Source organism: Meles meles, chromosome 11, assembly GCF_922984935.1.
Source record: "Meles meles chromosome 11, mMelMel3.1 paternal haplotype, whole genome shotgun sequence".
Classification (NCBI taxonomy): Eukaryota; Metazoa; Chordata; class Mammalia; order Carnivora; family Mustelidae; genus Meles; species Meles meles.
In genome coordinates, this window is record NC_060076.1 from 69274710 (window position 1) to 69287157 (window position 12448).

At 37.4% G+C, this 12448-nt stretch overlaps 1 protein-coding gene across 4 annotated transcripts in view; it reads left to right on the forward strand.

Annotated features, from left to right (window-relative positions):
* Positions 1-12448, forward strand: part of AGTPBP1 (ATP/GTP binding carboxypeptidase 1) — a 159406-nt gene that overhangs the window by 84803 nt on the left and 62155 nt on the right. For all 4 annotated transcript variants that reach the window (XM_046023396.1, XM_046023397.1, XM_046023398.1 and 1 more), the window contains one exon: positions 7259-7974. In XM_046023396.1, coding sequence (XP_045879352.1) covers positions 7259-7974 — 716 coding nt within the window. The remainder of the gene's footprint in view (positions 1-7258; positions 7975-12448) is intronic.

Consider the following 12448-nt stretch of genomic DNA (forward strand, 5'->3'; position numbering starts at 1 on the left):
TAATAGTTATGAAGTTGCTGATGCTGTAAAGTTGCTCATCTCTAAGAATTTAAGGCAAAAAATGTTAATAAAATATTAATGTAGCTAAATTAACTTTGGTGACTTACCTGGTGTCTTTTATTTTTATTTTTCTTTTTGAGAGAGGGAGAGCACATGCATCAGGGGGAGGGGCAGAGGCCAAGAGAGAGAATCTTGAGCAGGCTTGATAGTCCAGTGCAGGCTCTGTCCCACAACTTTGAGGTTACAGCCTGAACTGAAGTCAGGAGTCAGTTGCTCAGCCTACCAAGCCACTCAGGTGCCCCTTGCCTGGTATCTTTCTAAATCTTTTTACTTTCAGCTTTTTGATATCCTTAGATGTGTATCTTTTTAAACAGTATATAGTTGGATTTAAAAAAATCAAGTCTGAGTCTTTGCCATTTAACTGGAGCATTTAGTTCATTTACATAGAATTATTACTGTATTTGGATTTATATTTATGAGATCTTATTTTGTGTTTCCATTTGTTCATCTCTGTTATCTTTGTCTTTGTTTTAGCCTTCCTTTTGATTGACTCTTTTTTTGTTTCACTTTTTTTTTTTTTTTAAGATTTTATTTTATTTATTTGACAGTGAGAGAGAGAGATCACAAATAGGCAGAGAGGCAGGCAGAGAGAGAAGAGGAAGCAGACTCCCTGCGGGGCAGAGAGCCCGATGCGGGGCTCGATCCCAGGACCCTGAGATCATGACCTGAGCCGAAGGCAGCGGCTTAATTCACTGAGCCACCCAGGCGCCCCTTGTTTCACTTTTTAACCCTTATTCTTTTGAAAGCTGTATGGTCTTGTTATTTTTTTAATCACCTTTGTTGAGGTATACATTTACATACAATAAACTGTATTCCTTTGAAGTGTAAGTTTGAATATTGACATATATACAGAAATTCTGGCTACTCTTGGTGTTGTAACGTACATTTTTATTATTCTGATGTTAATCGGAACCTTTCTTCTTTTAACGATAAAATGAAACTTGGAATACTTTAAGTATAATCACCTCCCAAACCAATGTACATACTTTTTTTAACAGTAGTTAAAAAAAAAATCCATACGATGGTACTGCTTTGTGTTTTACCTTCAGTGTTATGATTTACAGACATTTTTACTACATTTTGTTTTTTACTTCTTGTTTCTCAGACCCTCAGTCTGACTTACTTTCCTTCTCTGGAATTAGGTCTTTTAGTGTCTCTCTCTTTTGGTTTGAAAGTGTCTTTACTTTGTAGTCATTCTTGAAAGTTAGTTTCTCTGGCTAATTTCTAAAAATCAGCTTTAATGAAGTATAATTTACATGCAGTAAATTATTCCTCTTTAAGTTCAGTGAGTTTTGACAGATTTGTACAACTGTGCAGCTACCAACCCAGCCAAGATACAGAATTATTTCTGTCACCCCAGGTGTGTCCCTGGGCCCCTGTGTCTGTGTGGTCAGTCTCCCCACCTCCTGCCCAGGTAACTACTGATCTGCTCTCTGTTACTGTAGGTTAACTTTGCCTCTTCTAGAACTTCTCAAAACCAGGATCCTATGTGAATGTACTCGTGTGTAAGCCCTCTGTGCTTGTCTTAGGGTTTTGAGGTTCACTGATGTTGTATGTATCAGTGGCTCTTTCCTGATTGCTGAGTGGTATTTCATTGTATGGATGTACCGTAATTTCTTCATCTGTTCACTTGATGAACACTGGAATGGTTGCAGTTTGGGGCTAATGTGAATAAGATTGATACTAGAATCTGTGTAAAAAGCTTTTTTTGTGGAGATTTGCCTTCGTTTCTCTTGGGTGAATAACTATGAGTGAAATTGTTGGATAGTATGTATGGGAATTGCATGTTTTCACTTTATAACACATTGTGGTGACATTTGGGATAATTTCTTTAGCTTCCTGCTCCACCGTTTCCCAGTAGTGTTGACTAAGGGTGGGTATTCTTTTTTATTTATTTATTTAAAAAATTTTTTTTAGAATTTATTTATTTATTTGACAGAGAGAGATCACGAGGAGGCAGAGAGGCAGGCAGAGAGAGGGGGGGGAGGAAGCAGGCTCTCTGCTGAGCAGAGAGCCCAATGTGGGGCTCGATCCCAGGACCCTGAGATCATGACCTGAGCTGAAGGCAGAGGCTTAACCCACTGAGCCACCCAGGCGCCCCATTCTTTTTTTTTTTTTTAAATCTTGTTTGGAATTCACTGTCTTTTGGAATCTGAGTTGTTTTCTCTTAGGGGTTGAAAAAACCCATCTCTCCTCCAGAAAGTGCCTTTTTCTCTTTCCTTCTCTCTTTTGGCATTACCAGTTGGAGGTAGACTTTTTTACTCTCTTCTGTTTCTTTTAACTCTTTTTCATGTTTTCCCTTTCTTTCTCTGTGCTTCATTCAACTGAATTCATTCAAACAGTCTGCCAGTTCTGTAATTTTATTTTTGGCCCCATCTGATTGGTCATTATAAACATCCATTGGGCAGTCAAACTTGTTTTATTTTTTGTTGTTGAAGGTTTAAAAAAAATCTGTTTCATCACTCTTAAACTTCTTGTTTCTTGTCTTTTATTTCTTTTGAACATATTACATACAGCCAATTAGTTAGTCTTATAATTTTAGTGTCTGGAGTTCTTGTAGGTCTTTTTCTACATCTGTTTGTTTTAGTTCCTTCTCTTCTACTTGCTTAATTTTTCATTTAGTTGTTGTTGTTTTCCTCCCTACAAGCTGATTTTTTTTATAATTCTGTTTGTGGAGCTTATGTGGAAACACCAGCCATTTTTGCTGTTATTTCCTTTGACAAGCACTTGTATAGGTTACATTCCTCCTTGAGGGTTTTTGGAATACTCAAGTAATGTGAGTTCAGGCTTCAGTTTGTGTGGTGTGTGATGTTAGGCTTTTGGTACCAATTTATGAGTAGTCATTTTTTTTTTTTTAACCCTCTTAGTGCTAAGGTTTGAGGCTATCGGTTTTCTTCACTATTTCTTTTGTGGTGGGACTATTTCTAGGGGATTTATAGCAAAGGTTTCGTTCTTTATGGGGTTTTATCTTTATGGGAGGAGGACATTTTGGTAGACGTCCCATCTTATGCAAGTCCTGGGATAGTCTCCTATTCTTTATACTCTGAGATAGAAAAACCTAAACCCCAGGTCACCTGGTTAAGCAAATGTTTTCCAAGTGAAAGTTAATACTTTGGGATCCCATCTTCATTACTATTTCCTCTTTGTTTTTGCTGGCTTATTCACTTGTTGTACTTGAAATATTTTAATATGTTACCCAACAATTATAAGAATTCCTGTGGGGTGATACCTAACTCACCATGTTTCCTACAACAGGATTTTTTTTTTTTTTAAAGAATTACAGGGTCACATTTTATTTACAGTTCAGCATTAATATCACCATATGTGTATAAATGTTATAAAATAAGCACAGTGATATTCTTGATACAAAATGTCCGTTTTATGAAAAAACTATCTTTCATATCTACACGGCAGCCCATCTTTTCTGAACAATAGTCAGTTAAAATTAACTACAAAATTTTCCAGAATAGGGGCTCTCAGGAAAAATGGACTCATAACACATATTATGAGGGTAATCTGAAGATTGCAGCTGGAATTACTATTTTTACTTTTTTACCCTAATGCATTAAATTGTATTTTGGGGGATATTGTTCTCGATTCAGCCTGATCTCAAATCATAGATGAGCAGATTAACATCAAAATATTTACAGTTAACTTGCTGTTCTAAAAATCAAACCTCTTAACTGTTTGCTTCAACTTATTATTTTAAATTCATTTATGTACATGGAATGTGTTTACACTCTTTAAAAAAGGCAGCTTTCATATTACACTCTTGTTTGTTTATGGGAAAACTTCCTCTGCTGCATACTGACTTTGATACTGAAGTAACTTCTTGAATTAAAATGGCATCTAGATATTAGATGCCACTTAATTCAGCACTATTCTCTGAATGCCAGTCTTCACAAATCAACAGAGTTTTTTCCCCTTCAACAGCTGTAATGCACAGCCACCTACCTACTACCTCCTTTGTGCCTCCACTGTCTCCTTGGATTAGACATGATAGAGGGGCTGAGAGTGAATCATCTTTGAGTCCCTGGTTTTTAATACAGTGGGTATTTAAAGAATGAATCACAAAGGAAAAGTTTTGTAATTTTCATGACATAATGTGTCTTAAAAAGTTAAAGAAAATTAAAAGAAGTACAAATACAGAAAAATGTTTGCAAAAATGGGTTAGAGGATTAGTTTGTGTGTGTGTGTGTCTATTTTTTTAATGGAGGAATTTATACAACAAAATAAGAAAAACCCTATATTCCAGGAACAAATAAGTTATCTATGAAGAATTAAACCAGTTAACAGATGAATAGACAATTTTTTGCTTTTCTCAAAGGGAAATTAAAATTTAAATGAAAAGAGATGATACCTCTTACCTACCACTTTTGAAGAAGTGTTTTAAAACTGTAGTAGCTAATATTGGCAAGGAAGAGGAGCAGTTGGAATAGATAAATAGATAACCTCATACAGAGTGAGAATAAGCATTAAGATATGTATTATTGGAGAGTATTTGGACAATTTGTATTAAATATTAAAATTGATTGTAGTATCTGTCCCTGTAATTCCATGTCTGTGCTTAGGAAATCATCCTAAGGAAAGAAAATTTTTATGCAAAAGGATGTTCATTACAGAATTCTTTATAATAATAAAATTTTGGAAATGGCTTACTTATATGCTTTATGTGTTTAAATCCTTCTCTGTTGTATAAAGGATTTAATGCCCAACTATGTCAATTGCGGTATATTTCTTTTATAGAGTCTTATATAGACAAAAAAATATTTATATAAATCTAAAAGGAGAGAAGGTTACTTGACCTGTCAGCAGCATCATTTTTTTAAACTTGGCCTTCAGGACATTTTTCTTTCTTTCTTTTTTAAGATTTTTTTTTTTAAATTAATTTATTTGACAGACAGAGATCACAAGTAGGCAGAGAGGCAGGCAGAGAGAGAGAGGAGGAAGCAGGCTCACTGCTGAGCAGAGAGCCCGATGTGGGGCTCAATCCCAGATCATGACCTGAGCCCAGGAGCCCCTCAGGACATTTTTCTTTCCTGGTATTTGTCTTTCCAGACTGGCTTTTCCTTCTCTGTCTCCTTTTCAGTTTTATCTTTATCTCCTTAGCCTCTGTAAATTGATTTTAGTGTCCCAGTGTTCTGTCTTTTTTCTTCTCTTTAGTTCTTTCCAATGATGATTTCCAGTGTCATTGTTCAGGTTCAGAATAATATCTGTATGGTAATGACTCCCAAGTATTTGTCTTCTGGATGGATATTTCTTCTCCATTCTAGACTCATATGTCTAATTTGCCTACTTTAATAGCTCACATTTAACCTCTCAGAGCTAAACTAATGCATTTCATTTATTCAGGCAAGCACTTTGGTGCCATACGTGACACCTCTCTGTACCTTCTATCTTGCATCTGGTCTTTTACAGTATCATGGCACTTCTGGCTCACGGTGCATTTAGAATCCAACCCCTTCTCACCAACTGACCTAGACCACTAATTGGTCCTCTGCTTGCACTCTCCTCTCCTCAGTCCTCAGAAGGACATTAGAACAGTGGTTCTCAACTGGGTTAGTCTCCAAGGGGTATTTGACAATATCTGGGGACTTTTTTGGTGATCACAAATAGGTGGGGATGCTACGGGCATCGAGGGTGGACAGAGGAGAGAGGTCGGGGATGCTGCCAGACATCCTACAACGTGCAAGACGGTGCTGCCTATCTTGCTACCTCTGACCCCTGAAATACAGAACCAAAACTTAACAAAAAAGAGATACACACACACACACACACACACACACAATTTTGAATTTTTATTTAAATTCTATTTAGTTAACATTTAGGATAAAATTGGTTTCATGCATAGAATTTAGTGATTCATGACTTACATATAACAACACCCAGTGCTCATCACAAGTGCCCTCCTTAATGCCCGCCTCCCTCCAGTAAACCTCAGTTTGTTCTCTATGGTTAAGAGTCTCTTACGGTTTGTTTCCCTCTCTCTAAAAATGAATTATCTAGATCAAATGTCTCAATCCCTTTGGTTATGAAACCCTGTACTCTAGGTGGTTAAGAAACTCTGTGCTTACACAGGTTCTATTTTCTTTTGTGTGTGTTTTTTGTTTTCCTAAATATATGTCACCTCATGGCATTCCTCTTCCCTAAACTGTCCATTGGCTCCCAGTGTAGCCTGCAAAGCCCTACACTATCTGGTCCTCTTTTACATCTTGGATTTCATCTTGCTCATTCTGTGCCAGCCATCCTAACTCCCTTGCTGGTCTCTGCATACATCAGGCATTCTTCTACTCTGGCTCCTGAGCATGGCAGCCCTTTCTGCCTTTGCTTTTACGTTATCTTCTCAGTGAGGCTTCACAAATCCATGGGATTTCAAATTGTAGCCCATCTTCCCTCCCCTTGGCTCTCCCAGTCCACAGTACCCCATTCTCCCCTCTTTAATACTTTAGCCTACTCACCTTCCATAAAATACATTTTTGTCATTTTTAAGGAAAGATCTATTTATTTATTTTAGAGAAGGAAGAGAGAGGGTGCACATAAGTGGAGGGGGCAGGTGCAGAGGAAGAGGGAGAGGATCCTCAAGCAGACTCCCTGCCAAGCCCAGAGCCTCATGGGGTGGGGGACTTGATCTCAGGACCCTGAGATCTTGACCTGAGCTGAAATCAAGAGTGGATGCTTAACCGACTCAGCTACCCAGACGTGCCTGAGTCATGTTTATTACTTGATGTGTTGACAGTCCTCTCCCTTCCTTCCACAGAAGGAAGCTGCAAGAGGGAAGAGGTTTTTGTTTCTCTTTTTGTTTTTAAGCTGATGGTATTTAAGTGCCTGAAACATTGCTTGGCACAAAACAGACACTCTAATTGTTGAGTTAATGAATAATAATTCCGTTGTGTTTTCTTTAATATGAGTCTGCATGCTTTTAATATCTTTGTGCTTTTGTAAAATTTCCCATATTTCTCTTATATGTAGGCATTATTTTTATAATAGAAAAAGTAAAATAAGTGTAATGAATTTTGTGGCTAAATATTTTGTGTTTTCTTAGTGAAATTAAAACTACTCTTTTATCCATCTTCCTAATTTTCAAATGTTAGGTTCCTGAAGCAGCATATACAAGAATATTGTCTTAGTTTTGTTAATACATTTTCATATTTACAGATAAAAGATTGAACGTATTTTTTTTTTTTTTTAATTTTCAAAGGACTATGATTTAATCTCCAAAGAACCAAAGCCTTTTGTATTTGAGGGGAAAGTCCGTGGTCCTATTGTTGTTCCTACTGCGGGAGAGGAAGCATCTGGGAATCCAGGCAACTTAAAAAAAGGAGTTGTCAGGAATGCAAATGTGTCTCCTAAAGAAGAGGAAGGTGATAAGAAACCTACCTGTATGGATGTGGCAAAAGAAGATATTAAGAATAATGACAGAACATCACAACAGCAGCTAGGTGATCAAAACAGAACTATTACATCCACCCAGGGCGTAAACAATGATATTGTGAAGGCCTTGGACCGAATTACGTTGCAGAGTATCCCTTCCCAGACAGCCCCAGGTTTTACTGCAGGAGCCAAGAAGGACTACAATCTCCCTCTTACTGTCCTCACATGCACTAAAACTTGTCCACACATGGCCACTTGTGGAAATGTTCTTTTTGAGGGAAGAACAGTTCAGCTAGGGAAACTGTGTTGTACTGGAGTTGAAACCGAGGATGATGAAGATACAGAGTCTATTTCATCAGTGGAACAAGCGTCAGTGGAAGTCTCTGATGGACCCACACTCCACGACTCAGATCTCTATATTGAGATTGTGAAAAATACAAAGTCTGTCCCAGAATATTCAGAAGTGGCTTATCCTGATTATTTTGGTCACATTCCGCCTCCATTCAAAGAGCCTATTTTAGAAAGACCTTATGGTGTACAAAGGTGAGTTTCAGGTTTCTTCTTTCTCTTAAGCCGTCAAAACATGGGTACTTAGGAAGAAAAGTATTCTGAATAAAAGTTATTGTCATTTTTTTATCCTGCTTTGGAAATTTGCACTTATTTGCAATTGTCCTTATGGGTTAATTTTATTTTCTAAGCTCATTACTTATTCAGATGGAGCTAGCGTAATAAACCTGACCATTGGACAATTCAGAAATTTTTATTTAGATGGCATCTGAATATATAGATTATTTACTAATCTTTGAATAAATATTAGTAATAATATATTTAGTATTTTATTATAATTTGAACTTGATTTAGATATATGATTTAAAAATAGAAATGTGGACACGTATTACTTTGTTGCAAAAATTGAAATTGGAAATACTCAGTATGAAAATTTGGGTCTCATAAAAACAGTAACTAAAGTTATTAAATCTTGCCAATTAATTTTATAAATTACAAATAGTATTAACTATTACCATCTAGTAATACTTGGCCTATAAGTACATTTGTGGTGCAACTTGACTATTTTCAGTGATTATGTTTAGGGTTTTGTGATGATGGTTTACTAGTGCCTAATCTCTGTGCTCTTGTTATGAGTATAGCACATAATGATACAGAAGACACTGCTATGGGCATTTGATTTTCCTTGGACTATAGGCTTTTTTAAAACAACAGTTGTATCTTCTTAATTTTTTTATATTTAATGTATTATATAAATTAATCATTTTTACTTATCAACTTAGTGTATGTTTAATGCTACCAGTTGGCTCCTTGACCCACAGGTATGGAATCACATACGACATAGCATCAGAACTGGGAAAGGTGTGTAGGAGTGAGCGTGGCTCTGGCATCCACTGGATGCATCGCACACACACACTGCACTGTCCAGGGGCACCTGGCCTCTTAGAGTGCCAGAATGGCCTTCAAAAGGCAGGTGAAGCTCCCAACTAGGAGGAAATACTCTGTAGTAATGGCTTGCCATCTTTCAAAATGAAGTATACACACTAAGTTAGAAACTTCCACATGGTTCTGTATCACCAAAAGAAAGAACGCATAAGTCTCACACCAGGAGGACCAGGAGGTGGGGACAGGAAGTAGTCCTACCTACCTGTGGCTCACGGTGTTCCACTAGGGGACCTGGAACTTTCTGTCCCTGTGCTTCTGAGCTCTGCAGGGTTAGTAGTCCTGGTTCCCAGGGTGGATGTTGTCTTTCCATGGGGGATGTAATAAGGGTACAACTTCCTTACAAGCTGCCAAGGGTGTCTGTAGACTCTTGTGTCTAGGACCAGAAGGTAGAAATAGGCTCTACCATCTTGACCCATATCAGCTAAAGGAGGTAGGATTGCTTGTACACCATGGCAGCAGGTTGACTATGTGTGGAATTCAAGTGATCCACTTGTTTTAAGCATGAGTGGGCATGTCACAGTCCCCCTAGAATGAGAAGAGATGATTGCCAGGGCTCAGACTCCTCTAAGTTTGGGTCACTTAATCCAAGACTTGCAGGGTGGAGCTGAGGGTGAGGGGGATTTAGATTGATGCTGGAGGATTGAGATGAGGCATTGTGGCCTTGGGGAGGTTGCAGTGTTGGGAACAAAGTTCATCCTGGTCACATTTGTCTTCTCAGGTTCTCCTTAGGAGATACCCACAGGAACTGTGGGAGAACTGCATGGGAACTGCATTTGTTCCTTCAAGTGACAATAATTTGAGACTGGAGGAACAAATGCATGTAGCAAGCATACTTGAACCAGTTGGTTTGACTTGGTAAGTGTGATGAGTCAGTGGGGTGTGTCCTGGCAGGACAGGGCATTCTGAAAATCAAGTCGAAGTGTTCAGATTCTAGACTTAGCTCTCCCACTGATTCTGTGTGTGTATGTTTGAGCGAAATAACTTAATTTCTCTAGATACCAATTTTATTTTCAAACAATGGATTGATGCCCATTAGTAACCCGTATTAAAGGAGAAAATAATAGTGTGTCATATGTAGTACAGCAAAGTATTATTTCATAAACTTTTGTTTCAGGGGCATGTGTGTATGTGCATGTGGACACTGATAGCAGTCTTTTTTTTTTTTTTTTAAGATTTTTTTTAGAGAGCGAGTGTGCCTAGGGAAAGGGGCAGAAGGAAAGAGAGAGAGAGAGAATCTCAAGCAGGCTCCCCACTGAGTGGGAAGCCTGATGTGGGGCTTGATCCCATGACCCTGAGATCATGACCTGAGCCAAAATCAAGAGTTGGACACTTCACTGACTGAGCTACCCAGATGACCCATTAGGACAGTGATTTTTTTTTTTTTTTTTGGAAAGATCTTATTTATTTATTGGAGCAAGAGAGGCAGAGATAGGGCAGGAGCGGGGAAGAGAGGGAGAAGCAAGCTACCTGCTGGTCAGGGAGCCTCATGTGGGACTTGATCCCAGGACTCCGGGATCATGACCAGAGCCAAAGGCAGTCGCTTAACCAACTGAGCCACCCAGGCACCCAGGACAGTGATTCTTAAAATGTATTTCCAGTAGGTAATGATCAGAAAACTTTGTCATTCACCTCGAAAACACATAACAAACTATGGCCTGTTGTGTCAAATATAGCTCACTACTGCCTGTTTATGTTCAGCCCACAAGCTAAGAGTGGTTTTACATGTTTAAATGTTCAAAAAAATTTAAAAAAGCAAAACATTTTGTGACACATGAAAATTATATGACATTCATATTTGTGCTTATAAGTAAAGGTTTTTGGGGGCACAGCCATTCCTTTTTGTTTATGTATGATCTGTGACTGTTTTGGTGCCACTATGGTAGAGTTAAATGGTGGTTGTGTGGCTTGCAAAGCCTAAAATATTTATTATTTGTTTCTTAAAGGAAAAGTTTGCTTGACCCCAGTAACTAGGGAGTCTGAAGGCTTCCTGGTTCTGTATATGTGATAAAATATCCAATACAGGCCAGATAGTAAGTATTTCTTATTACCCAGAAATGCTCGGTTTTTGAAATACTGCATTGAGGTTGTTGTTTCTAGTTTGCTTATCTTATTTGCCTAGTCTTCTGCAACTTAGGTTTTGAGCAAATGATAAACGTTTTATAAATTATTTGCCAACTTTTAGCCCAGCCCCTGTTCAAATGCAGTAAAATTATAAATGAATAATGTCAAAATTAATAAGGATTTCTTGTTTGATCATTTTCAGAAAAAGGAAGCTTTAGACTTCTTAAAATTAGTCAGTGAAAATATTTTTGTTATTTTGAATTTCTACTTTCCAAATATCACTGATCTTTTTTTTTTCTTTAGATTTTATTTATTTATTTGACAGACAGTGATCACAAGTAGGCAGAGAGAGAGAGAGAGAGAGGACGAAGCAGGCTCCCCGCTGAGCAGAGAGTCCGATGCAGGACTGGATCCCAGGACACTGGGATCATGACCTGAGCTAAGCTGAGGTAGATGTTTTAACCCACTGAGCCACCCAGGCGCCCCTATCATTGCTCTTTTAAGCATTAATATTTTTGAAAATAATGCAGCAAATGAATAAAACTTCATTAAAAATTTCTTCACCTCATATGGAAGGGGAAAAACCTATTATAAGCTTCGTATCTCATTGTAGATTGTACTTTAACCCTTGAAATTTTTTTTTTACTGTAATCACATATTGATAATTACTTGAATCCATTTTTTTATTTAAGTGGGCTTACAAATTAAAGTGTAACTTACCTCTTGTGTTTTAAAGTGTGCATAGCATTTTTGGGTGCATTTTTCCTGTTTTTCATGTTCTGTAAACTAGAGCATAAGAAAGCTTAGAAAGAAGAAAGGTCACTTTGACCCATTCACCAGAGGTGGTAACTTTTAGCATTTGATTTTACTTTCCATTATTTTTCTGTGTGTTTTAAGATTGTCTAACTGTATTTTACAATAGAATATAATTTGTATTGCCTTGTTTTAAAAAGCATTTAAGACATTGTACCAACATACTTTTATCAAAATAAAATGAAATATATGACAAAGAAATTCGGTGATTCTTAATCACAGAAGTATTTCAGCTTCTCTCAAAATAAAAGAAATGCAAATTAAAAAGTACTGAGATACCATGTCCTACATGAAAATTGCCCAAATCTAGACATTTGATAGCTCATTCTATTAATGAGGCTGTGGAGGAACAGGCTCCCTTATACATTGATAATGGGATTTCAGATTGATAGTACCTCTTGTGGAGGGCAGTCTTTTACAGGGTCTGTCAAGATGAACAATACATATTTCCTTTGACACGTTAATCCCACATCTGGGAATTTATAATTTATATGCATGATATATATATACACATATAATTTACACATACGTGAAATGGTGTTCAAAGTTTTTTGTTGCAGCATTGTTCCCAGCAGCCAGATTAGTTTAATACATTATAGTGTGTCTTTTCTGTGAATACTGTGCAGTGATTAAAAAATAGAAAGATCTCTAGGCACTGATGGAAGGAGCTATAAGATGCTTACAGAGGGAA